Below are 26,233 nucleotides of genomic sequence, written 5' to 3' on the forward strand. Positions count from 1 at the left end.
ATTAAGGAATAATAATATCAAATTCTCAGGATTGTTAACAGAATTGCTGTGATGACTAATTTGGAATAATGTAAGTAAAAACACTCAGCAAAGTAGCAGATGGGAAGCATGCATTCCATTAATAGTAGCTATATTGCAAGGTCCTCTAGGGGTACTTCTCAAGTTTTCAGCATATACACATCTCATAGGAACTTGGTCTAGCACAGATTCTCATTCAGAAGCTCTAGGGTGAGCACTGATGGTCTGTGACCTTATGCTCCTGGTCTCAGGACCATACTTTGAGAAGTAAGCCTCTCAGAGATACAAAATGAACACAGCTGTTTTTAGTTTTGAGGAGTTATGGAGAGAAACCAGATTTATGGAGAGAAACTAGACATATAGTCAGCTAGCTAAATGGCAAAGCAGAGTGCCAGTATAAACAAATTGCCTTGAAAGAGACAGCTATTCTCTCATTCTCACTCATCCAGGCTTTGTGGGGGAGTTTTCATTTGAGCTGAATTTGAATGATAAGTAGACTTGGAGTGGGTTCTGACTCCTGGGTTCTGGTCCTGGCTGTGCCAGCAGAGAAACATTCATGGAAGTGGGAAAGCATGTGGGAAATTAAGGTACTAAAAGCCCTACAGAGCCCAAAGCTTAAGGTGTGGTGAACAGGAGGAGGCAGGCAGATAGTGAACCATGAAGCTGGAAGACTGTGTCACAGGTATCAGAACAGTCTAGGAGAGTTTTATGCAAATGTATTAGTATCCTAGGGCTGCCATAGCAAAGTGTCACAAACTGGGTGGTTTAAAACAACTGAAATTTATTATCTCATCATTCTGAAAGCTACAAGTCTGAAATAAGGTATGGCAGGGCTCTCTGCTCCCTCTAAAACCTACAGAGGAATCATTCCTTGTTTCTCCCTAGCTTTTGGTGGTCTTCCAGCAATCTCTGGTGTTTTATAGCTTGCAACTCCATCACTCCAATCTCCACCTCTGCGATCACGTGATATTCCCCCATGTGTCTATTTATATACCTGTCTTCTTACATCTGTCACATTAGGTTAAAGGTGTACCCTACTCCAGTATAACCTCATCTAAGCTAGTTATATCTGCAATGACCCCATTTCCATATAAGGTCACATTATTAAGTATTGAGAGTCTAGACTTCAACAAAACCTTGTTGGGACATATAATTCAGTCTGCAACAGCAAATATGTTTGCACTCATTGGGCCAAGTAGTCATCTCTGCCCTATCAGATAAACTTCAAAGGTGGCCTCTGTCCAATGAGCTCTGGGAACAAATGAGGATCCAGAGACCCTCTGCCTTTTCCCTATTTACCTCCTCCCAAATAAGCAAAGATTTTTAGAACGTCCTGGGCTTCACTCAACCTAGCTGTAAATTTAGGATGCCAGTGTTGGGGAAGTGAGAGTAGCATTAGAAATCTTGTGGAAATTTTCTCTCCATCTACATACTTCTATAGGAATGTTACGTCATTCCCAAGGAGCTTCTGGGACTGTAAATCCACCAGGTTGCTCCCTAATGCATTCACATAGCAGGATTTAATAAAACAATTACTTACAATATCTCTCCAGCTTTTGTGAGAAGCAGTGGCCTTCCATTCTTTCCCTTTGTTCTTGCTAGATAGAAGGTGAATGTAAACATTGTCTATCAAGTGAATTTTGTGGGCAAGTGGGAGGGAGCATTGGCTAATTATTTTATCAAATTGAACCATCCTCTTTGAAAAACTGTAACTTTCAATTAAGTGTCTTTCCCTCTTTCAATCGTATGTTCTCTGGCTACATAAGTGAATGCATTGTCACCTAGCTACACAACATTTTATGTTCCAAATAGCACTCCTTCCTAATGTCTTAGAGGTTATCAGCATGAAAGAAGCATTTCACACTAAACCCCTGCAAGTATTGCCACGAGCAATAATAAGTTTTTCAAGCTTACTCTGTTAGACTGATTGTCCATCCCAGATTAATTCAGAGCATCCTTTCTCTGCTAAAATAAAGAAGAAAGTTGGCTGCACTGTGTAGGTAGGAGAAGGGAAACTGTGGAAATAAAAGAACGTGAAATGAGTATCTGTTTTCGAGGCAGCTGAGAACAAGCTGCAGGCTTCCTGTCCTTGCTGCTGTCTTCATTTAGAGAAAATAAGCCCAAGCAGCTTGTTTAAGCGGGTAGTTAATTTTAAACCAGATTTAAAGACTGCTAAGAAATACACTGGCCCCGATCCAGGCCATGGTCAGTTATTGCTAAACCCCACTGACGTCCACAAGACACAAACAATAGGTCCCAGACGCTTAGTCATAGACCTGCAAAGTTTTACATCCTTATGTCCTGGGGTTTGTCCTCAGCAATTTAGTCCACTGCCCAATGAAATTGTAATACACCATGCTAAGAGAAAATTAAACTATCTTCTACAGGTCAGGATTAATTTTGCAAACTCCATTTCCTGGAGATAATTGGTCACTGGGTACTTATAGGAGGATTAGTCTGCTTGAAGTTTTATCTCCACCCCTGAAATCTTCCCCAATCCTTCCAGCATTGAATTAATCTCTCGCCTTTGTGTTCCCATTGCACTTGACCTCTACCTCAATTATAGCACTTAGCACAGTCTCTCTGGCATTATGGTTATTTCTGTGTATCTTATCTCCCTTACTAGACTGCAGATTCTTTAAGGAACAAGACTCTGTCCTAGTCATTTTTGTGTTTCTAGCATCTGGGACAGGGTATGATATGTCCTGAATAGACATTTATTGAAGAACTGAAGGATGAAAATGAAAGAAGAATTTAATGGTTACCTCTATGATTATCAAATGTCAGTATCTATCTCCTCTTACACAAAGTCTCAAATCCCTTGAAAGAGAGTTCTGGAATACTTAAGAGATTCTGGAATTTAGAGGGAAGAGAAGAATTTAAAGGGAATTTAGGAGTGAGCCTTTGGGAGATTAAAGAAGTCAACAAAAATGTGCATATGGAAAACTCATTTTAATTAGTCCTATTTGTTTTAAAGATTCTGAGAATTATCAGGGATAGATAGATTTTGTACCACTAAGAGTCCTGAGGTTACAAGTAACAGAAATTGCCTTTGGGTAATAAAAGCAGAGAAGTAATTTATTGTAAAAATTTGAAGACATTCACGTAATGTAAGGGAAGGCTGAAGAACTGGACTCCAAAACATACAGGAAACGAAGCAGCTCCAGGCACTTTTACAGTGGAAACTAACAAATGGCTTCAATTTGGATTTCTTTTTATGCATTGTTATAAGCATGGTTCAACTCAACCATCTATGCTATTCAGGGTTCAAAATCTAGAAGAAGAGTCTTGTTGGTCTGAGTTTGGTCATTATGCCCATCCCTTGGCTATCAAATAATCCCTTCCTTAAAAGAGATGCAGTCTCTCTGAGAGATATGATTTTCCAAAAGGAAATCAAGGTGCCATTAACAAAAGAAGAGAGAATGTGTGCTTGGCAACCAAAGCACTGCTAATGTTGCTAATGTCTCTGACAGTCTTCCCTTGGAAAATATCCAAATTATACTTTAAGGACTAAAAAACTCATAGCTAATAGGAAATATGAGACCCTAGAAAACTTGTATTTAAATAAATCAGACTTGAAGTTCAAGTACAACACATTTAGACAAACAGCTTGTCCACCATTGATGTTGCCCATGTTTGTCAGGCCTTTACTATCCTGTTAAATTGCTTAGAAAGCCATCTTTTTAAATAGAAAAATAAATAAAACAAAGAAACCCTGGAAGAAGTCATCAAATAATGGCTAAATCTGAAATTGGAGTTGATAAGAACGTTAAGTTAATTGACTTTCTGTCAACACTTTTGTGCCTTCTCATGTGGGTACAGAACCAAGTTATAGCTAGAAGGAAAGATGAATAAACTGGGTTTGTTTAGTGAAATTCTAGAAGTTCTAGAAATTACATTATTGCTCATTTTCAGTATCTGACTTTAATAATTAACACATGAAAGTGACATTTTGTCAGCAGATATTTGTTGGACATCTCTTACTAATGCTAATCCTTTCAGGGTTTTACGTGTTTCTGTGTATCAGATACTCTGCGAAGATCTTTACATACATTTCTCATGTAAAATTTATAAGAACTTGTCAGTCGAGTTAGTACTGCTATAACGGAATAGCTGAGACTTAATAGCCTATAAAGAAAAGAGGTTTATTTGGCTTACAATTCTAGTAGCTAGAAAATGCAATATCAGACATTTGCGTCTAGTAAGGGCCTTGGGCTGCTCCAGCTCATAGCTGAAAGCAGAAGGGGTCCAGTGTGTATAATGAGGTCATGTGGTGAGACAGGATACAAAAGTTGGGGAATGTCAGGCTCTTTTAAACAACCAGCTCTCATGGGAACTAACAGAGTGAGAACTCACTCATCCCCTCTCCCCAGGATGAGAAAATGAGTAATCTATTCATAAGAAATCCACCCCCATAACCCTAGCACCTCCCACCTGGCCAACCTCCCAACACTGCCATATTGGGTATCAAATTACAATATGAGGTTGGAGGGGGCAAACATTTAATCATATCAGAACTCAATGAGAGTGGTTACTCTCACTGGGCGCGGTGGCTCACGCCTGTAATCCCAGCACTTTGGGAGGCCGAGGCAGGTGGATCACGAGGTCAAGATATCGAGACCATCCTGGTCAACATAGTGAAACCCTGTCTCTATTAAAAATACAAAAAATTAGCTGGGCATGGTGGCGTGTGCCTGTAATCTCAGCTACTCAGGAGGCTGAGGCAGGAGAATTGCCTGAACCCAGGAGGCGGAGGTTGCGGTGAGCCGAGATAGAGCCATTGCACTCCAGCCTGGGTAACAAGAGCAAAACTCCGTCTCAAAAAAAAAAAAGAAAGAGAGTGGTTACTCTCAGTATTAGAAACTAGATATCAAACAAATTAAGTAATTGCCCATAGTTGCATAGCCAATAAGTAGCAGAACTAAAGTAAAGGAAATAATTGCATGGAAAAGAAATACACTCTGCATACATGCATACATACAATTACAGACATGGTTAATTACTTTAGTAATTATTTTTTGAAGTACTTAAATTACTTTTCCTTGCAAAGAACGATTCCTCATAAATATATATTAAAGGCAGGAATTCATATTGTGATACTAAAAATATGACTTTCAAGAAATTTTTTGTGGATAGGAAAAAAGATCATCAGCATAAAAGGCCTTTTGATACAGACCACAATAACCTGTGATTCCTTCTACTGACTCTGAAAATGGTTTTCAGTTGTTTTAGTAGGACTAAATACTGAAGAAAAAGAGAACTGATTAATTTTTTTATCCTTGTGTCTATTTGCCCCTGGAACAGTTTATTAATAAAGAAGATGGATGTATCTTGCTAACATTAAAAAAAATCAAGGTAATCAAGACAGCAGAGTATTGGCATATGGATAGACATATAGACGAATGGAACAGAACTGGAAGTCCACAAATAAAACTTAATTATCAATTGATTTTTGACAAGAGTACAAAGCATATTAATGGAGAAAGAATGGTCTTTTCAACAAATGGTGCTGAGACAACTGAATATCCACATGCAAAATGAAATGAAGTTGGAGCCCTACCTGACACCATTTACAAAAATTAACTCATAATGGATCATAGACAATGTAAGGACTAAAACTATAAAACACTTAGAAGAACATATAAGGAGTAAATTTTTATAATGTTGGGCTATGCAATGGTTTCTTAGATATGGCATCAAAGGTATAAACAACCTCACACACAAAAAAATAGATAAACTGGATTTCATCAAAAATTTTAAAAACATTTGTATTTTAAAAGACTCTATCAGCCAGCTGTGGTAGTTCATTGCTGTCATTCCAGTACTTTGGGAGGCTGAAGTGGGAGAATCACTTTAGGCCAAGAATTTGAGACCAGCCTGCTCAACATAACAAGACTCTCATCTCTACAAAAAAATAAAATAAAAATTTTAAAAATTTAAAGAATGAAGAAAAGTTTTACAAATGATTTTTTCAAGAAAGTGAATAAACAATCTACAGAATGGAAGACAAAGTGTGCAAATCATAAATCAAAATAGGAACTTACATCCAGAATACACGAAGAATTCTTATAACTTAACAATAAAAAGACAACCCAGTTTTTAAATGGGCAAAGGATTTGTTTTGAGTAGACATTTTTCCAAGAAGATATACAAATAGCCAAAAAGCACATTAAAAGGCACTCAACATCATTACTCATTAGGGAAATGCAAATCAAAAATACAAGTAGGTACCATTTCAGCCCCAGTAAGATGGCTAAAATAAAAAAGACAGATAATAATAAGTGTGGACAAGGATGTGGGAAAATTAGATTTCTCTTACATTGCTAGTGGGATTGTAAAATTGTAAAACCACTTTGGAAAACAGTTTGGCAGTTCCCCCAAATGTTAAACATAAGATTACGTTACCACTAAACTGTACGATCTAGCAATTCCACTCCTAAGTATGTCAGCTATGAGAAGTGAAAATATATGTCCACACAAAAACCTGTACTTGAATGTTCCCAGCAGCTTTGTTTATAATAGCCCAAAATGGAAACAACTCAATATCTACCAATTGATGAATGAATTTTTAAAAGGTGATGTATCTATACAATGGAATATTATTTAGCAATGTGAAAGGAATGAAGTACTGATACATGCAACAACATGGATAAACCTTCAAAACATCATGCTAAGTAAAAGATGCCAGTCCATTTATATAAAATTTTCCAAATATGCAAACACATAGAAACAAAGTAGATTCTCGTTTCCAGGGCTGAGGGATGAATGAATGGGATGTGACTGCTAATGGATATGAGACTTCTTTTTGGGAAAATGAAAATGTTCTATAATTAGGTAGTATGTAGGTTATTCTGTAAATATACTAAAACTCTATGAGTACATTAAATTCTGAATACATGATAGCTCACTGAAACATACGTTTTGAAAGCGTGAATGATATGTTAATTATATCTCAATAAAGCTGTTAAAAAAAATCAAGGTCAGTCATCCTCTCTCTGAGATGGTAAATTTGTGAAATGACTTGTACATCCCCAAACTTGCAATTTTCAGACTCTTCTATGACTATGTACACACACTATCCTTTGTCTGTCTACAAATTTCAACCCACTTTCCCATCTCACTTTGACCCCTTTCCTGCCCTGCACATTTCTTGTTCTTCCTTTATGAGTTGGCTCAAATTTTATCTCTACTAGAAAATCTCTCCGAATCCTTAGTTCAACATTGAACTGCATTTATCTGAAGGTCCGGCTAAACCATACAGACATCTTTATTCTGGCACAAATCATTCTCCATGGTAATCTTCTGTTTATGTATCGGTCTTTCACTAGTGTATAAGCTTCTTGAAGCATTTGTCTTGTGTTTTGAGGTCTGGCACACTGCCTGGGACCTGGTGGCAGTTAGAAATATTTACTGAAGAAATGAATGAATGAATGAATGCCTAACTGCAGAAAAATAAATCAAAGAGATTCTTCAGGTTGAAAGATTCTATGATGTCAGGATATATTCTAATCACAGAAGTGTCTTAGAGTTAAGCCTTAAATACTTTCAAATGTTGAATTCAAATTACCTGCGGACATCAATGCTACAATGAATAAATATTTGCCTTCTAAATGTGAGCTTTTAAGTTAGTCCTCAAGCGTCCCAGGATAAACTGAGCTTCGTAAGAAGAGTAAGAAATTCTTCTTTCTCTGTGGAATTTTCTTGTACAATTAATCATCTAGATTACGGGATCCTAAAACTTTTCTTTGGAACATCTAGACTTGGTTGTCTATAAACCTGAGAAATTTAAGACTTGAATCATGACTCTATTGCCATAGGAAATACAGCCTCTGGTGGATACATTTAACCCAGATTATTGTCTTTCCAATACAATATTTCCCTGCCATACCACTTAAGCACACTGTGGTTTGAAACATCTGAATGGGATTATCATGTAGACAAAAAGGATTAATAATTTAAATGATGTTTGATCGTGAAGCTTTTTTTGATGCACAAATCCAAATATTTAAGCAGCTGATGGCATCTTAGAGTAAGAAATTCTGTAAGTAAATAAAACAAACCCCGAAAAATTGCCTTCACAGAGCTTACATTATAGCAGAAGAGATATATGGGAAAATAATTCCAAGCAGAGAGAATGATTAGTGTAACGGTGAGAATATGTTTTGTGAATGGAAGGAGGCCAATGTGCTGGGCATAGTGAACATTACACAGCAGCTCAAGATCATTAATATTATTCCCTGTGGAGCCAGAACTGTTGGTCACAGTTCTTCCTCCCCTTCCTCCAACTAGTATTTTGCAAAGCCACCTTTACCGTGATTTCATAAAGACAGTATATTTCCCTGCCTCCTTGATTTTGGGCTTGGTAGGTGACTTGCTTTGATTAATGGAAAGTGAGCAGAAGTGATAGGATGTCATTTCCCACATGAGGCCTTAATAAGCATTGCATGTTTCTGCTTGCCATCCTGTGCCACCACCATCAGCAAGAGAAGGCTTCCTCCACATGGAGGGACCTCTCTTCATCCTGAGTCCTAGAATGAACATGCATGAAGCAGAGCCACTTCAACCCATAAACGTAAGAGCAAGCATAGATGGTGGTGGTTTTCAACCACTGAGTTTGGAGGTGGTTAATTATACTGCATTATCGTGGCAATAGCTAACTGATACAATGTTCAATATGAATCTCACACATTATTAACATATCTTTCTATGTCCTACTTTTTAAAATATGATTTTATTGTTTGTATAGTCTATAGTAACCAAATCTTCCCTGGGAATGATCAGAACAAATAGGAGCCTTGCTAACTGTATTGGGAAGAAATAAGCCTCATTTAACTAGATTCCTGATTTGCTTTCATCATTTGTTTAGTTTCAGGAAAGCAAAGGCCCTTCCTCTCTTCCCTTCTTCTGCTTTCACCTCTGCACCAGGACATCTGTTGTTTCAGTTTCATAGTTTGAAGTTTTTGCATCACTGAAAGAAATACACAACTTTGTAGCTTACAGTTTATATTTTGGCATCTGTGTGTGTAAGTATTAGTCATTCAATAGATGGGTGATTCCACCACAAAGTAGAATCCATGAAGGGAAGTGTGAAGTTATTTTTATAAATAAACCCAATTTTTGGCACATCTTCACAAGGTTTAGTTCCTGGGCTCTATTTTCCAAAGGAAGTTCAGGCATTAATGCATGTGTGTCCCAAACTTGAACATAAGAGGAAAGCAAATAGGAAATTAATCTCATCAGACATATTATAGAACTTCTTTCTCTGGTATCTAAATACTAAAAATGTTCTCAAAACATCAGTTATTCAGCAAGTAGTTATTGAATGTAGGTCGACAAAACATGCCAAGCAGTATAGAGCTACAAAAGAAGGGTATGGTTCTTGTCCACAGTGAAAATATCCTGAGAAACAACTTTAAAAATGGAAACTGCTGGGAGCTATCTTAATTTGGGTTTCCCTAAGGCAGACCTTAAAACAAGACCTAGGCACAAGGAGCTTATATAGGAGGTGATTTCGGAAAGCACAAGCAAAGATGTGGGGTAAGCGAAACAGAAAAGGGAACCAGACAGTACATTTTGTATTAATGAGCAGGTTACCACTGTGGGCAACTGGAGCTCAATCCTGCTGGGATCCTCTGAGAAACTGTATGGAACACACCCAAGAATCCCCAGACAGAGGGCAGAGAGGCTGAGGCATCTATTTGCTGACTTCCACTCTCCAGTGTTTTAGGGCTGAATCCAAAAATGTTAACTCTCCCACACTTCTAGTTGTGCCTGCTTGCAGCATAGTAAATTTGCTTGGGTAGAGGAAGGCCCTCAAACAAAAAAAAAAGTTTAACGTAGGAGGTGTATCAACATCTACAGGAGCTACCATGTGTGTCTGCTAGAGGAGTACAGCTATTTATTTCATTAATTATAACAATAGTCAGTATTTATTAAACACTTACTATGTGCCAGGCATGGCGCTAAGCTTTTCACAGACATCCTATTATTTATTCCTTATGAGGTAGATGTTATTATCATCTTCTACGGACAAGGAAATTAAGAAATTAGCTAAGGTGACACAGAGAGGAAGTGGTGGAGATTTTAACATGGGTAGTCTGACCGTAGAGCCAAGGTAGTCTGACTGTACAGCCACTTTACAACTGAAGGGACAAGGTGCAGAAAATAAGGTCTTCATAGATAGGAAAATAATGAATTATACAGTCCTCAGGGAAGGCTTTGTGGAGGAAATATACTTGAGTAGTACTTTAAGATTGATTAAGTGGAAACATGCAAAAAAAGAAATGAGCCTCTGCATGTAAAAAGAGGGAGGTGGAAACGGTTGTAACACAGTGGGCATGAGTTCAATAAAATACCCACATCAGAACGTACATAACATTGGTCCTTGCTATGTAGCAAGGCATATAGAATATTATGTATAATTCTGTGTTCACTGGACAAATATATATTGGGCATCTACTTCATACTTGGCAAAGGAGGTACAGAGATTTTTTTTAAAGACCTAGACATGATTTACTAGAGGAGAGATGCATACAAAAGACATGTTATTTCTGTTTTCTAGTATTGAACCCTTCCTTTTAATGAAGAACCCATTCAGTGAGGTTCATGTGGAACTTCACCTACACACACACACACACACATACACACACACAGAGTACCTGACTGCAGCCTGGCTAATTAGTACTTCTATTCCCCTGGCCTTGGTGATTGTTTTTGAGATGAACATGTAACCTAATTTGAATTTTTCTCTTGGAGCTGGGAGAGTGTTGGCCTCTGCTAGTCAGGGCTACTGAGCTCTTAAGTTGTGGATGTGAGGCTTCCATTTTGCCCACCGCAGAGAGAAAGTATAAAACCAAGCAGAGGCAGGCAGCTTTAAGAAAGGGACAGCCAGTGTACAGCTAATTCTTTTCTTTTTTTTAACCTCTTGAATTCAATCTTGACAATAAATAGGAGACACATCTTACTTCAAATTTCTCAGAAGAAATTCCTCCAACTGCACATGGTAGAAGAGAGTTTGATTAGGTAACCAAATTTTATTTTCTTCACATGGCTTCTTATAAGACTTAACCAACCAGAGGTTCTGAATTACAATCTATCGGCCCTAGTCATTCTGCAGGACACGAAAATGCACCAGTTCTTTCTATTGACCTGAGTTATCACAGGCCATCAGACCCACTGAATAGTAGGGGGAATTCTGGAATAGTTACATAGATTTAAGATGGAAATCTTAGGGTGAATTTTTTCTTTGATTAAAGGAGCCAATCTACTGAGTACTAAATGCTGCTAGTTATAATCCTCTTTTTATAAAATTCGTTCTTCCCATTTACTCGATTAGTTTTCTTCAGTTCATGTTGCTTGGCCTGAAATCTAGACTACGAATATTGGCATAGGCTGCCCACATGTGAAATTTCACAAGGTTTAGGAGCCCAGAGAAGCTAAACATAGAATATGCAAAACTAAAATTAATTTCACAAAAGAAGGCTTTTCAGTCATGTAATATATCCAGTGTCCTGATATAAAACAAGTGTCTTCTCAAGAGGGGACTTGGGATGAAAATAACAAGCTAGAAAAGTGGTACAAGGTAGCAGCAAAAAGAGAGGAAAGACCAAGAAGAAATGGATTTTATCAAACTTTGAGGTGCCAGTGAGTGTTTCTGCAGCTGATGATTATTCCAAATAAGAGTTATATGAGCCATTGTTTTATCTGAGATGCTCCAGTCACTCATAAAGAAACTAGGTGAAAGTCAACTGAATCAATAAAAATTTTGAGCACCTACATGTGCCAGTCACTGTGGTAGGTGCTAGAGACACAATTAGAAATCAGAATCTCTTTCTGTCTCTTTATCCCCATGTTAATATTGGCCTCATTATGCTGGCATAGAATTCAGTATATGTGCCTTAGATGCTCAAGCCCAGTGGATAAAACATAATTGATGAGATCTAGTTCTCAAGTTCAAACCTGAAAAGCAAGAAACCGTTCAGAAAATAAACAATACATTCCAGGTAAGCAAAAACATCAGATGCCCACTTCATGGGAGATACTAAGATAAATAACACTGCTTGCAGATTTCATGTTGCAAATTCCCAATATTTAAGCCTCAGTCTCTGACTCCCCTTTAGGAATGAGATAAAGGATGGAGAGGTAATGTTTGTCCTGGGTAATCACCCCAGTGGGCCATCTAAGTCTGACTTCAATTTTCCTACCTCTAGCCTGAGCAACGTGTAGAAGTAAAATGGTCAAAGACCAATGAGCATTTATAACTTGAGATAGAGCTCCTTTCTGAGTCAGCCATGGACAATCAGCTGAATAGAGAATGTCTAGGCAGTTTTAGTTTGGATAGCATTTATTGGATCCCTTAAAAGAGTTTTAAACATTCCAAACTACAGTTTGAGGATCTCTGATTTGGAGCTGTCAGAAGCATTAAGAATTTCTAGGAAGCCAAACAAAATTATTGAATATTAAATTACTTGTAAGACTTATTTATAACATGTGGTCACATGATTTAGACATTGATTTTTAATTATCAGGAGAGGAAGTTAATTTAGTTTCTGTTCTATTTAAATACTCTGTTAAGAGGAAAAATATCAATAGAAGATGGATCTTAATCTGTAAATGAAAGGAGTTGCTTACTGTTTCGATTTTTTTGGTTTTGGTTTTTCTTTTGAGACCTTTCCAATAATTAAATACCATTTTCTTGTGTAAAGACTTTTTTTGATCCTCCTGTGAATAGATTAGTGTCACTGACCTCATTTAAAAGTTCAGTCTTTCCAGTCAAACCCTTGCTAGACTTTGTATAAAACTGCATTTCATTGAAGTGTCCAAATTGGGATAATTTATTTGGAGAAAGAAGTTCAGGACATTGGCTTGGATAAGCAGCCCTCCTCCCCCAGCCTTCCTCAATGCCCTAGACACTGTACTTGACTCATAGCTCTTCTCTCTCTAGAATTTACTTCACTAAACCTCACCTCCCCCTATGAAGCCGGCCATGGACAATATGGGGTTAATCCAAAGACCTTGAGAATGAGGGGCAGGGGGCGGGGTAATTCTAGTGAGAGAAAGAAGCAAGTGGGCATGATGGTAGCAAACAAATGGCCATGCTCTAGTTGATGCTGGTCGTTGTGGGCCATGTTAAGGGGTTTGAATATGATTAAGTGCAAGAGGAAACCACTGGAGAACAGTTCTACACAGAGGAATGGCATGCTGATTTATGCTTTTAAAAGATTTCTGGTTGCTGTGCAAGAAATGAATTCTTACATGTTATGTTACAAATGCAGCTTGAAAATTGTGTGATTAATTTCTCAGTCACCTGCAAAGCATTGGAGATATGGGTGACATTATATGTGCTGACGATAAAGGGTAGTTTTCCTATCCCCAGCTGATAAGTATGTTTAACAAACTTCCTAGTTAAATAAAATGTACAATGTTTTCTTGTGTCTTAGATTTTTTTTTTCAAATAAGGTTTATTTATGGTGATATTAATAACTAAAGAATTGGACATTTATAATTCCAAAGCCTCTTGACAGGATAATAGCTTTTCAGAGTGGTTTAAAGGAGATTGTATTTTGTTCTATATGCATAAACGATTACTATTTATTTCATTATAATCTGACATATATGTTGAATTTCCTACCCAGCAAGAGTTCTGTTAAGCTGCCTATCCTGAGCATTTAGCAATGCCAGTTTTACATGAAGAATGAAATGACAGTAAGCAACAACAGAAAATGACCTAATAACTGCTTGATTGGAAGACTTTTTGACAGAATTGTATAGTAATAGAATATGCCTGTTTCCAGTTCTTTAAAATCTACTCTCTGAAAGAGTTTGGATTTTTTAAATCAACTTTAGTAATCAGACTTACACCTTTAATTTTGAACTTTTGGAACTCCTTGCAGCTCACATATTTATAGCACCTGCAGTTGTCAATTACATTCAAGCACCATGACAAGTACAATATACTCCATTATCTCATTCAAACCTCACACACACACAAATCCTATGAATATGGTGCTTTTTTTCTTCCATTTTGCAGATGAGAAATATGAAACTCAGAAATGCATGAGACTCATGCAATGTCACATAGCTGAATATTGACAGAGATGCTTTATATTGCCTTTGATTTAGGAAAAAGAAATATGTAAAAGGGTAATGTTCTATTGGATACAAAATGGAGACAAATAGAAGTGAAGAAGGGTGCTGGAAATTACATTTCATTGCTGGGACTAATACTGGAATATTTTTTACTATGTTGTCCCTGGGTATGAGAGTAGAAGAGGTACGTAATGGGCAGGCAGAGGAAGTGTCGCTGGTTTTATCATGTTGAACAAAATGTAAAACAGTCTGAATGAAAACTTTAGAATCCAGATCTTATTTGCATTTTCAGCACTAGGTCACCAAAGTGATGAGGTGTAGTAAATCAGAACATTTTGGGAGTTACAAAACCTAATAAGAATCTAACAGAAGTTATGTAGCATGACCCAGAGTATATAAATTTAAAATATCCACCAGTGTGAGGCTATTTAGAAAATTATTATAGTCTATGGCCATACCACCCTGAACATGCCCGATCTTGTCTGATCTCAGAAGCTAAACAGGGTCAGGCCTGTGTAGTACTTGGATGGGAGAAAATTATTATAGAACCTTGACTACCTAACATACAGAACAGTACAATATGATAATTCATAATCCTGTACATATGTCATATGACTGTTAAAAAAAAATAAGGTAGATCCTCCTTGAAAAAGTAAGACATGTACAGGTCATATTATTAGGTAATTTTTGTGTTTAATTTTAATGTTTTAAGTTGTTAATATTGGGGATTAAATTATGGGGAACTTTACCTTTTCCTCCTGTAAACATTCCTATATTGGTTAAATTTTTATAAATGACACGTTTTGACTGAATTAATTATTACAATCAATTTGACCTTAATTCTGAACAAAAGGTCAGAGTTCTGCCACCTTCCTCTATGTTACCTGTATGTTTCTAAATGTTGTAAATATCTTTTAATCAAAGACTTTAAATTGTTCATTCCTGATACATTTTTATACTTACCAAATAAAATAGATGAATAAGCAGTTGTTAACTGGACATTCAAAAAATTTTTAAATCAACTCTAGGACTGTTTTTGTTTCATAATTCACTTGGGTAGAATACCATAGCTCAGGAAAAGCAAAGCAGAGAAGAAAGGATTTTCCCTGAAATATACAGATAACGACCTCATTATCTATTTTAATTTGACAACGTGGAGGCAGTCTGAGTTCTCTATTACTCAAATTCTATTTGAAGAAGCTAAAATTAATAAATCATAGCTTAGTGAGCACAGCAATGCCTCTTTGCAAGTTATTGTAAGGGTTTCATAGAGTTTTACTTCCCTTTTACTCTAGATCATGCCTTGGCCTTTAAAAACCATTCCTTTTTAATCACCTTGGAGTCCACAGTTTCATGTTGAAAAGTCTTTCTGCATAAATCTGAACTGCAGAGAGGAGTGAAATATGAAAAGATCCTTCTTAAAAGCACAATACACTTTCAATAAATTGAATAAATATCTTTCTGGCACATGGAAATGGTAGTTACATGCTGGGAGGGAGGGGAGAACAGTAATTTTCCAGCCTTATCTTCACATTATGAGTACAATTAATAGTGTAGAAAAGAGCATTTTTCGTGGTAATCTTGATTGCATCTTCCAGTGTCTAGCTTACTCCCTAAACAGCTCGATATTTATTATTACTCTCCTTAAAATAAAAAGTCATCGTCTCTACAGGTAAAGTGGTAAGGACGAAAAGTAATGAAAATTTCCTCTTATGAAAAAAAAAAGTTCCTTCTATGGAGACAATAAACTTTAAGACACTTAAAGCATAACCATCAAAGAGAAATGCCTCTGTTACGTTGGAAAAGCAGAAGTATAGCACTTTATGTTTCACTTAGGTTTTTTTCTTTTTAAAGAAAACACTTTTAGCACATACATGCTATTGTTGCAAGCCTTGGAGATGAAACTCTTTTTGATTCAACCAAGGTTAAGCAAGAAATGTCTGGGAACATGATTCTGGCTGCCTGGAAAATGCCATTTACCTAAAGATATGGAATTCATCTCTTGAGTCTGGCATATGGGAATGTAGGTATAGCCATCTCAATGTCCACTGACCTTCCTGGAAACAAATAGCATCATTAGAATCCCTGAGGCTCTCCTGGAAAAATGTGTGTGTACTAGATTGTTTTATATTTCTGCTTTCTTTGATGTTGGTTAGATTCTAGTAATGACCCTTTCTCTCAATAAAGTCATCCTAGGTACTTTGATCCTTGTCACCTTCCACGAGTGAGTCTTACGTTTCAGATCCACTTTCTCTATTTCCCCTTTGCAAACTGCAAACTTCAAACTTTTTCTTAATTTAAGCAACCTGAGTCCAATTGCTGGAGCCTTCCCTCAGTTCTCACCATGATGTGCATATTTCCCAGGCTTGTTTTCAATCCTGACTTTGAATTTGTCTGCCTTTTCTACTCCAAATAAATCCTAAACCCAAGACTCTGGGAAGGCAGACTCTCTGCCCAGATTTTGATGACAGCATAAAAATGTGCCTTGTGAGGTGCTGGTGGCATAAAGCAAAATCTTGTTCCAATCAACGTGAGTTTTTAGACCCTCTTTGAAATCACCCATAGCCAGTGGAGCAGTGAAACAAATGACCACAGTTCCTATACATTCATCCTATGACAACTGTCCTATGGAGAAAGGACTGAAAGTAACAAGTGAGAGTCAGTTGCTAGAAGACCATGAGAAAAGCCCTCAATGGTGCAAGAAGTCAGGAAATATGTGATTGCTACAAACAATTGATAGCATTGCATATATATATATATAGCATGGGAGGTTAAGTGCAAGAGCTTTGGGGTCATATAGACTCCATTTCAGGGCCTTCAAAAAGTCTCCTTGCTCCTACAATTAATGTGCAATAAGTTAATAGTAACCACTTGATCAAATTTGAGCATTTCAGTGAGATAATATATGAAAATATTTGGCACGGTGCCTGGCCTAGTATATGCTCAATAAATGTCAATCATTGATTGGCATCCAGTAGTAGAAGTTAAATCACCATCATCATTCTAAATAGCATCGCCAAATACCATGCTTTGGGTACAGTAAGAAAACCAGTGGAAGTGAAAAACAGAGAAGGATGTGTCTTTTTCAACCTTCCAGCTAATCCCCACTCTCATACCCCATAGTTCATTGTCTCCCCATCTATGTCTAATGACTAGCACATGAAGTTCCACAAATCTCTACTGAATGAATGAAAAACTTGAGTATAATGGAGAAGTCAGTGGCTTGGAAAACTTGGAAATGAAATTTGGGTCATAAGTGAAACAACTAAGAGCTGGAATCAAAAAGCCTGAGTTCTAAGTTTGCCACTACTCTGTGCCAACAGGTGATCTTTAGTGATTCTTTTGAGATAGCTGAGCTCCAACTTCCCTATCTGCACAATGGTGGAAGTTACTGGGGGGAAAAATGAGATGCTGTGTGTTAAAGTGCTATGTAAATTCTTACAATTTTGTAGTGATTTATGTTGTGAATCATAAAAGCTGAGTAAGAGTGTATGTATCTGTAAATGCACAGACAAACACACTTATTACACATACACACAGACATATGGCTAGCTAAAGACAAGGCAATCTAAAAGCAGGTAAGTGCCAATATTTCATATTGGGAAAAGAGAGATAAAAATGGAACAAAAGGATTAAAGTTTCTGTTGACTGGCAAACAGGATTGAAACAGGGCCTATAAGAAATAATCAGGTAAAGAGAAAACATGCTCAGCACCACAATTTGCCAGTTGCCCTCTGATCTTGAATTCCAGCTATCAGAAATTCAATGACGGCAGCCTGCTCCCCCGACACCTTAACACCTCCCACATTTGATCCTGAGCTGGATCCCTGCCCTTGGGACATGTCATTTCTGTCTTGTACTGAACCACCGCCAAATGTATTGATAGGAGCTTTAGTCCTGTTTTCTTCCACACCCACTGAAAGGTTTTGTCAATAATTTCAAAGGTTTTATTATTGGATGACCATAATGGTACAGTGCTACCTAAAGATAAATCTGTGCTTTGTTTTACCTAATGTCTCACTTTCTGTTTAAAAAATCATACCACAATTATCACAATTTCACAACATGAAATAGTCAGGTTCATTTACCGTTTACTTGTTCCTGAGGCTTAGAATAACCCTGGACAAGATTTGGAAATTAGCAAGTTTTTAATGGCTCTCTATCAGTCAATCCATAGGGATTCAACTCTATCATTGCTGGATACCATGTACAATGCTTAATTCACATACTTCAAGGTAGTAGCAGAACAAACATTGGTTTAGATTGCTATTCAGTATAGACTATCAGTCTACCATTAGATGAGATGGCACGGGAAAGCTGGCTTGGGCCATTGGTGATCAAATATTCAGCTGGAAATCTAAGGATGCTGTAATTTTTAAAGCAGAGAGGCAGACATGCGCAATAGTTGCCAGTGTAGGCTCCTTCTCTGCTTACATTCCTAACTCATCTCTGCCATTTTCTAGCCACATGACCTAAGGCAAAGTCATTATCCTTTCCAAGCCTCAGTTTCCTCTTCTGTAAAATGGCAATAGCAGTCCTACCTACTGAAGAGAGTTGTTATGAGTGTTAAATGAGATAAAAGTAGGTAAAGAACCTAGCATAATGCCTAGGTTGAAAAATGTTGGTGGTTCATATTACAAATATTTCTATCAATAAAGCAATGCCAACTTGTCTTCCTCCAGTCTCCTGAAAGGATAGTTACATTTAATGCTATTCCAGGCCCTACAAACATAACTAAAAACTGTGGGGTCTCAGTAATTTCTTTAACTTATTTGCAGCATCAGTGAAATGTTTTAAATGACTCTATTTAAGCATTGGTACAATTTTTTTTTTAAAGAAACCACTCTAAAATGGAGACCTTTATTGATAGACACAATGCGGTAAAACCGAACGAAATTCAATTACCTCTTGATTGGGTCAGGCAAGCCAAGAAGAGAATTATACATTTGAAATCAACAAATTGAATTTGGCACCTTTTGCAGCTTCAGCAATTGCTCCCTGACTAGTTCCTCACAAGATCAGAGGTGTCCCATCAGCTTCCAGATTCTGTCGAATGACATGCTCTTTTTAGAAAGTTTTTTCCTTGCTTAGCTTCTGAATGAATATGTGCTTCCAAAGTTATTACAGCTGAAAAATACTTGCTGACTATGCACTTCCCCCAAAATATAAAACATAATATGTACTTATACATATATATAACTGTTGCTTAAAAATCTTATATATAATATATAAATATGTATTTATACATATATAACTTGCTTTAAAGAACTTATAAAATTTTATATACATATAAGTTCTTTTAAGCAAGGTATATGTATAGATACATACATAGATATAAATACATACATACATATATGTATGTATTTATTCATTTATTTTACCCCAGTATGGCTAGCAGTAGGCCAAATACCCAGCTATATATCATCAGTATTAATGAGATCTTTCAGTAATTTTTTTGCCTTATACAGATAAGCACAATTAACAATTTCTATAAGTCAACACAGTAAGTCAGCAATGAGGAAAATACTGCTATTCAGCTGACTGCATATTTTAAAAAATATTTTAGTCTCTCCCTCCAAACTGTTTCCACCTCACACAAAAATTGCAAACCTAGTTTGTGCATATCAGCTGAAGGATCAGGTGGATTGGAGACATGCTGATCCTGGGGTGCAGCCTGGCAACTGGAAAATATCAGGTGCAGATAATTCCAACAGGTAACATGTTTTTTGTTTTACATACTGTGTATTCTAAGAAGGATCTAATCTTTGTCTCAAGAGTAAGGCCAAAACCTATAATTTGGCCACATGGCCAACAAGGCCCCATAATGGGGGACCCCAGCTACTTTTCCATCTCCCCTGCACCCTCATTCCCTTTGCTATCATCTTCCAGTTTCCCAAGCCACATTTTATTCCCCCATGTGCTATGCCTTTTGCCTAAGCAGGAGCTTGGTACATGTTCTTGCCTGTTGTCTAAGCTTTATTGAGACATAACTCACATATCATACAATTTGTCCATTTAAACTGTACAATTCAATGGCTTTTAGTGTGTTCAGAGAATTGTGTGTTCATCACTACAGTCCATTCTAGAACACTGTCACTGTCCCAAAAAGTCATCCTACACGATTTAGTCATTATCCCCAATTCTCCCATCCCCCCATCATCCTAAGCAAACACTAACTTGCTTTTTTCTCCATAGATTTACCTATTCTAAACATTTTATAGAAATAGAATCATAGAATATGTGGTCTTTTGTGACTAGCTTCTTTCACTGAGCATAATGTTTTCAAGGTTTATCCATGATGTAGCATATATCACTATATTTTTATTGACAAATAATATTCTGTTGTATGAAACTACATCTTATTTATTCTTTCATCAGTTAATAGGCATTTCAGCTATTTTTCCTGTTTTGCTATTAAGAATAATGCTGTAATGAACACTCTTGTACAAGTTTTTGTGTAGACAAATGTTATTTCTCTTGGGAATGTATCTAGGAGTGGAATTGCTGGAGTAGAATCATATGACAACTCTATATTTAACTACCTAAAGAACTGCCAGACTGTTTTACAAAGTGGCTGCATCATTTTACATTCCCACCAGCAATGTTTAAAACTTCCAATTTCTCTACATCCTTACCAACACTTGTTATTCCAATCTTATAATCTTTCTTTTTATAGCCACCCTAGTGGATATGAAGTAGTATCTCATTGTGCTTTCTTTCTTAACTTTTGATCTGGGTAACTTCTATTATCTTTAAAGCTGCAGCCTAAAAATCACTTCCATAGGACATCTTACCTTGGCTACCCCATCCTCAGACTAGCCTAGGGTTCCTCTCAGAAAACCTGTCTTTTCTCTCTGAACTTTAACATGGACAGGTGCCATTCCATCTCTTTATACCCCACTCTAGCCCCGGCATCTAGCCATTATGTGAGCTATAAAGTTGTTGAAAGTGTGTACAGTCAATGCCACATTTTTTTAAATAATGGGAAAAAGTGTGCGTTATCTGAAAATCACCTGTGTCAGAATCATTGACGTGATTACCTTTTAAATTCATTTCATTTTTCAGTATTTCAACAGACAAAACTGTTAAGGAACATTCTAGTATCACTGGCAAGGTAGGAAAGGGGCTTTACAATATAACCATAATGAATGCTTCCGTTGTCCTGAATTATGTTGGAGCTGTACACCTTTGTTTGTTAAGACAAAAGGCTTTTTGTGGGAAAGTGCAATATACACAAGCAAAACCAAATGGACTTGAGAAATAACTTAGGGGACTGGATTTTCCTGCTTTAGCTGTGAGCTACGCATACTCCTAGAGCTTTTGATTCAGTAGATCTGAGATGGGGCCCAGGAATACATATTTTTAACATAGTCCTTAGTGATTGTAATGCCAGTGGTCCATGAGCTTCACTTTTAAAAAAATTCATCCCAGTTAATGTCCTCATTATTTAACATAAACAAGTCAATGTAGAAGTTTTAAAATGAAGCTCTGGAGTCAGATGCAGATTTAAATCCCTGGACTGACATTTACTAACTATGTGGCTTAGAATGAATTACTTAATCTTTCTAAGCCTTATTTTTCCCATTTGCAAAGAGGGTGAGGGAAATAAAAGGCCTCTCTCATAGTGCCTTGTGGGTATTAAATAATGTACACAAAACACAATATCTGGCCCATAAGAAAGGCCCCAATATGTTCATTGCTATTATTATGTTATTATCATTATTATCTTAATTGGAAGAGGATGTGCACAACAAATCTGGTTTCTTTTTTCTAATGCAACTTTTATTTTAGATATGGGGCTACACATGCAGGCGTGTTACATGGGACTATTGCACCCAGGTAGTGAGCATAGTACCCAGTAGGTAGTTTTTCAACCCATATCCTCTTCCCTCCACACTCTAGTACTCCACAGTGTCTGTTGTTCCCGTGTGTATGTCCATGTGTGCTTCATGTTTAGCTCCCACTAACAAGTAAGAACATGCATATTTGGTTTTCTGTCCCTGCCTTAGTTTGCTTTGGATTATGGCCTCCACCTCCATTCATGTTACTGCAAAGGATATAATTTCATTTTCTTTTTATAGCTATATAGTATTCCATGGCATACATGTACCACATTTTCTTTATGTAATCAATCATTGATGGGCACCTAAGTTGATTCTATGTCCGTGCTATTTTGAGCAGCATGTCCATGAACATGCAAATGCATGAGTCTTTTTAGTATGATGATCTATTTTCCTTTGGATATATACCCAATAATGGGATTGCTGGGTGAAATGGTAGCTCTGTTTTAAGTGCTTTGAGAAATCTCCGAAGTGCTTTCTGTGGTGGCTGAACTAATTTACTTTCCCAGCAACAGTCCATAAGTGTTCCCTTGTCTCTGCAGCCTTGTCAGCATCTGTTGGTTTTGACCTTAAAAGAATAGCCATCCTGACTGGTATGAGATGTTAGCTTATTGTAGTTTTGATTTGCATTTCTCTGATGATAAGTGAAGATGAGCATTTTTTTCATGGTTTTTTTTTTTTTTTTTTTTTTTTTTTTTGTCCACTTCCATGGCTTTTTTTGAGAGGTGTCTATGACTTTTGCTCATTTTTTAATGGGGTTGTTTCTTGCTTGTTAAGTTCTTCATAGGTTCTGGATATTAGACCTTTGTCGGATGCATAATTTGTGAATATTTTCTCCTGTCCTGTAGGTTGTCTGTTTACTCTTTTCATAATTTCTTTTCCTGTGCAGAAACTCTTCAGTTTAATTAAGTCTCAGTCAATTTTTGTTTTTGTTGCATTTGCTTTTGGGGACTTAGCCAAAAGTTATTTGCCAAGGATAATGTCGAGAAGGGTATTTCCTAGGTTTTCTCCCAGGATTTAGTTTGAAGTCTTACATTTAAATCTGTAATCCATCTTGAGTTAATTTTTATATATAGTGAAAGGTAAGGGTCCAGTTTCATTCTTCATATGGCTAGCCAGTTATCCCAGCACCATTTATTGCATAGGAAGTTATTTTTCCATTGCTTGTTTGTGTCAACCTTGTCAAAGATCAGGTGGTTTTAAGTGTGGTTTTATTTCTGAGTTTTTTATTCTGTTTAATTAGTCTATGAGTCTGTTTTGTACCAGTACCATGCTGTTTTGGCTGCTCTAGCCTTATGGTATAGTTTGAAGTTGGATATTGTGATGCCTCCAGCTTTGTTCTTTTTGCTTAAGAGTGTTTTGGCTATTCAGGCTCTTTTTGGGGTTCCATATGAATTTTAGAATAGTTTTTTCTAATGCTGTGAAGAATGACATTGGTAGTTTGATAGGAATAGAATTCAATCTGTAAGTTGCTCTGGGCAACAGGGCTATTTTAATGATACTGATTCTTCCAATCCATGAACATAGAAAGTATTCCCATTTATTTGTGTCATCTCTGAGTTCTTTCAGTAAAGTTTTATAGTTCTCCTTGTAGAGATCTTTCACCTCCTTGGTTAGCTGTATTCCTAGGTATTTCATTTTCTTTATGGCTATTGTAAATGGGATTGTGCTCTTGATTTGACTCAGCCTGGACATCATTGGAGTATAGAAATGCTACTGATTTTTGTATACTGATTTTATATTGAAAACTTACTAAAATCATTTATCAGTTTTAGTAGCCTTTTAGCAGATGATTTAGAATTTTCTAGACAGAAAATTACATCATCAGTGAAAAGAGATAGTTTGACTTGTTTTCCTATTGGGATGCCTTTTATTTTTTTCACTTGCCTGAGTGCTCTGGCTTCCAACAAATCTGTTTTAAAGGGATTGAGTTTTGTTTAGTAAGAAAAATACTTCCTAAGCATAAGTTGGAATTTATGAGGTTCATGAATGACTTTATCATCACTGTCACTTTTATGGATAATTTTCCAAGTGGCACTTTATTATCATAAATAAGCCTCAGTCATATCTTTTTGCAAGTGCCTCCCTAATTGTCATTTCTGAAGAAAAATTTTGGCCGCCATATTATAGTTCACGATGTAGTTCCAGCTCACACCCTGAGCTACTATATTGGATATAACACATCCTCCTTAGATGTTATTTACTGAACTGAAAGTATTGCCCAAAGCATCTTATTTCGTCTGTATCAAGTAATTTATTGAGCCTGAATGCTATCCTGATAGAGTTTACTCACGAAAATAGAAGTTATAAACGTTCAATCAAATTACGATCTATCAATAATCTTAGAGAACCAAGACTGTGCATTCATTTATCCAAGTACTGTTTACTGAGTGCCTTAAAAAATGCCAGTTGTTTGGGATCACAGAGAAAAAGAAAACCAAGATTCTCACTATCATAGAGAAATGATATTCACAGTTGAGTGGATAGTGGAGACTGAAAAAAATAAACAAGTAATCAAATTCATTACCAAGACACCTTTATCTGGTAGTGAGTGCTGTGAATGACATTAAATAGAGTGATGTGATAGAAAATGCCTAAAGGAAAGGAGCTCCTTTAGATTAATGGCAAGAAAAGGCTCTCATCTCTCAGGAGATATTAAGATGATGCCTGAATGCCAAGGAGGCAGCCATGGGAAATGTCAGGGGACACAGTGATTTAGGAAAAGGGAACAGTCAACACTAAGACCCGGAGACAGGACCGTGTTTGTCGTAACTGAGAAACAGAAAGCACGTCAATGTAGTTGGAACAGGGTGATGGAGGACAGAGCAGTAAAGGAAGTGGCTGGAGATACAGTTAGGGGCACTGAGGTAAGGCCTGGTGAGCCCTGTTAAAGAGAGGAAGCACTGAAGAATTTCAGCAGGGGGATGTTGTAGTCTAATTTATCACAATTTCAGGTTCCCTTTCCCCTTCCCTCCTCCCCTCTACCTAGAGTGGCTAGCCGTTGTGATAACCAGTTTAATGATGATTAACTGCATATTGATTTCCAGCTATAATCTCTGTGAATTTCTTAATGATATGTTACATAGGCATGCACTAAAACTCCCAGATCACTTCCCATTTTGTTTTAGAAGATATAGACAAAAGCCATCTATTTTTGTCTCCGTTGCATTTAAAGAATGTCTCCTTAAATCTGGCAATTTAGGTTGCATCAGGTGACGTTTGAGGTGCCCACCTGCGAGGGAAAGGAACGGCAGAAGCTGGCATTGATTGGTGACTCCTCGTCTTCAGCAGAGTTCTTCGTCACTGTCGCTGTCTTCGCCTTCCTCTACTCTTTGGCCGCCACTGTCGTTTACATTTTCTTCCAGAACAAATACCGGGAAAACAACCGGGGTCCACTCATTGTAAGTGGTTTTCTTTTCTTTTATATATATATATATATATATATATATATATATATATATATATATATTTCTTTCTTTTATATATATATTATATATATTTTATTGTGTTTTAGGTTTTGGGGTACATGTGAAGAACATACAAGATTGTTGCATAGGTACATACATGGCAATGTAGTTTGCTGCCTTCCTCCCCATCACCTATATCTGGCATTTCTCCCCATGCTAACCCTCCCCTACTCCCCACCCCCTCGCTGCCCATCCCCTAGTTCCCCCTCACAGACCCCAGTGTGTGATGCTCCCCTCCCTGTGTCCATGTGTTCTCATTGTTCAACACCCGCCTATGAGCGAGAACATGCGGTGTTTGATTTTCTGTTCTTGTGTCAGTTTGCTGAGAATGAGTGGTTTTCTTTTTGAAATAACTTTTTCAGTTCCTTCTAATTTCTTTTACTTGAAGGACTTTGGAGTTACCTGAGTCCTCCAGGTAGGTGTTTGAAAGGAAATCACATTCTTTTTTATCCAAATCTCTGGAATCTACAACAAAAACATGATGTCTGTCAATCTCTTGAGCTCCTGGGCTAGGAAAGCATTGCCTGACTTGCTAGAAACCCCTCTGAAATAAATGATTAGAAATCTCATGAGATCAAGGAAGAGCAGTGATGCTTGCTGTAGATTTATTTATAATTCCAGCATTATAGAGTTAGTCAACCATTTCTCTAACTGGTTATTTAGATAGTGTGACTTGTACTTATTTGAAATATGTTATTCCCTTAGTATATTATAGGATGGGCTTATATTAATAATGGTTTAGTTTGAAAATGGAGTTCTTCATCCCTCTGTATATCTATCTATGTCTTTTTCTTAGCACCTCCTTACCCTACACCCCAC

General features: G+C 37.0%; 1 protein-coding gene and 1 long non-coding RNA gene across 3 annotated transcripts in view; one reads left to right on the forward strand and one right to left on the reverse strand.

The window, feature by feature from the left end:
- The window catches only part of SYNPR (synaptoporin), a 343,166-nt gene that overhangs the window by 260,758 nt on the left and 56,175 nt on the right, over positions 1-26,233 (forward strand). For both annotated transcript variants that reach the window (XM_021674933.2, XM_021674934.2), the window contains one exon: positions 25,150-25,348. In XM_021674933.2, coding sequence (XP_021530608.1) covers positions 25,150-25,348 — 199 coding nt within the window. The remainder of the gene's footprint in view (positions 1-25,149; positions 25,349-26,233) is intronic.
- LOC135270842 (uncharacterized) overlaps positions 1-26,233 on the reverse strand; it is a 184,209-nt gene that overhangs the window by 17,466 nt on the left and 140,510 nt on the right. The gene's annotated exons all lie outside the window — the stretch shown is intronic.

The sequence above is a fragment of the Aotus nancymaae genome, unplaced genomic scaffold, assembly GCF_030222135.1.
Source record: "Aotus nancymaae isolate 86718 unplaced genomic scaffold, 86718_ANA_hifiasm-v0.15.2.pri h1tg000067l, whole genome shotgun sequence".
Taxonomy (NCBI): domain Eukaryota; kingdom Metazoa; phylum Chordata; class Mammalia; order Primates; family Aotidae; genus Aotus; species Aotus nancymaae.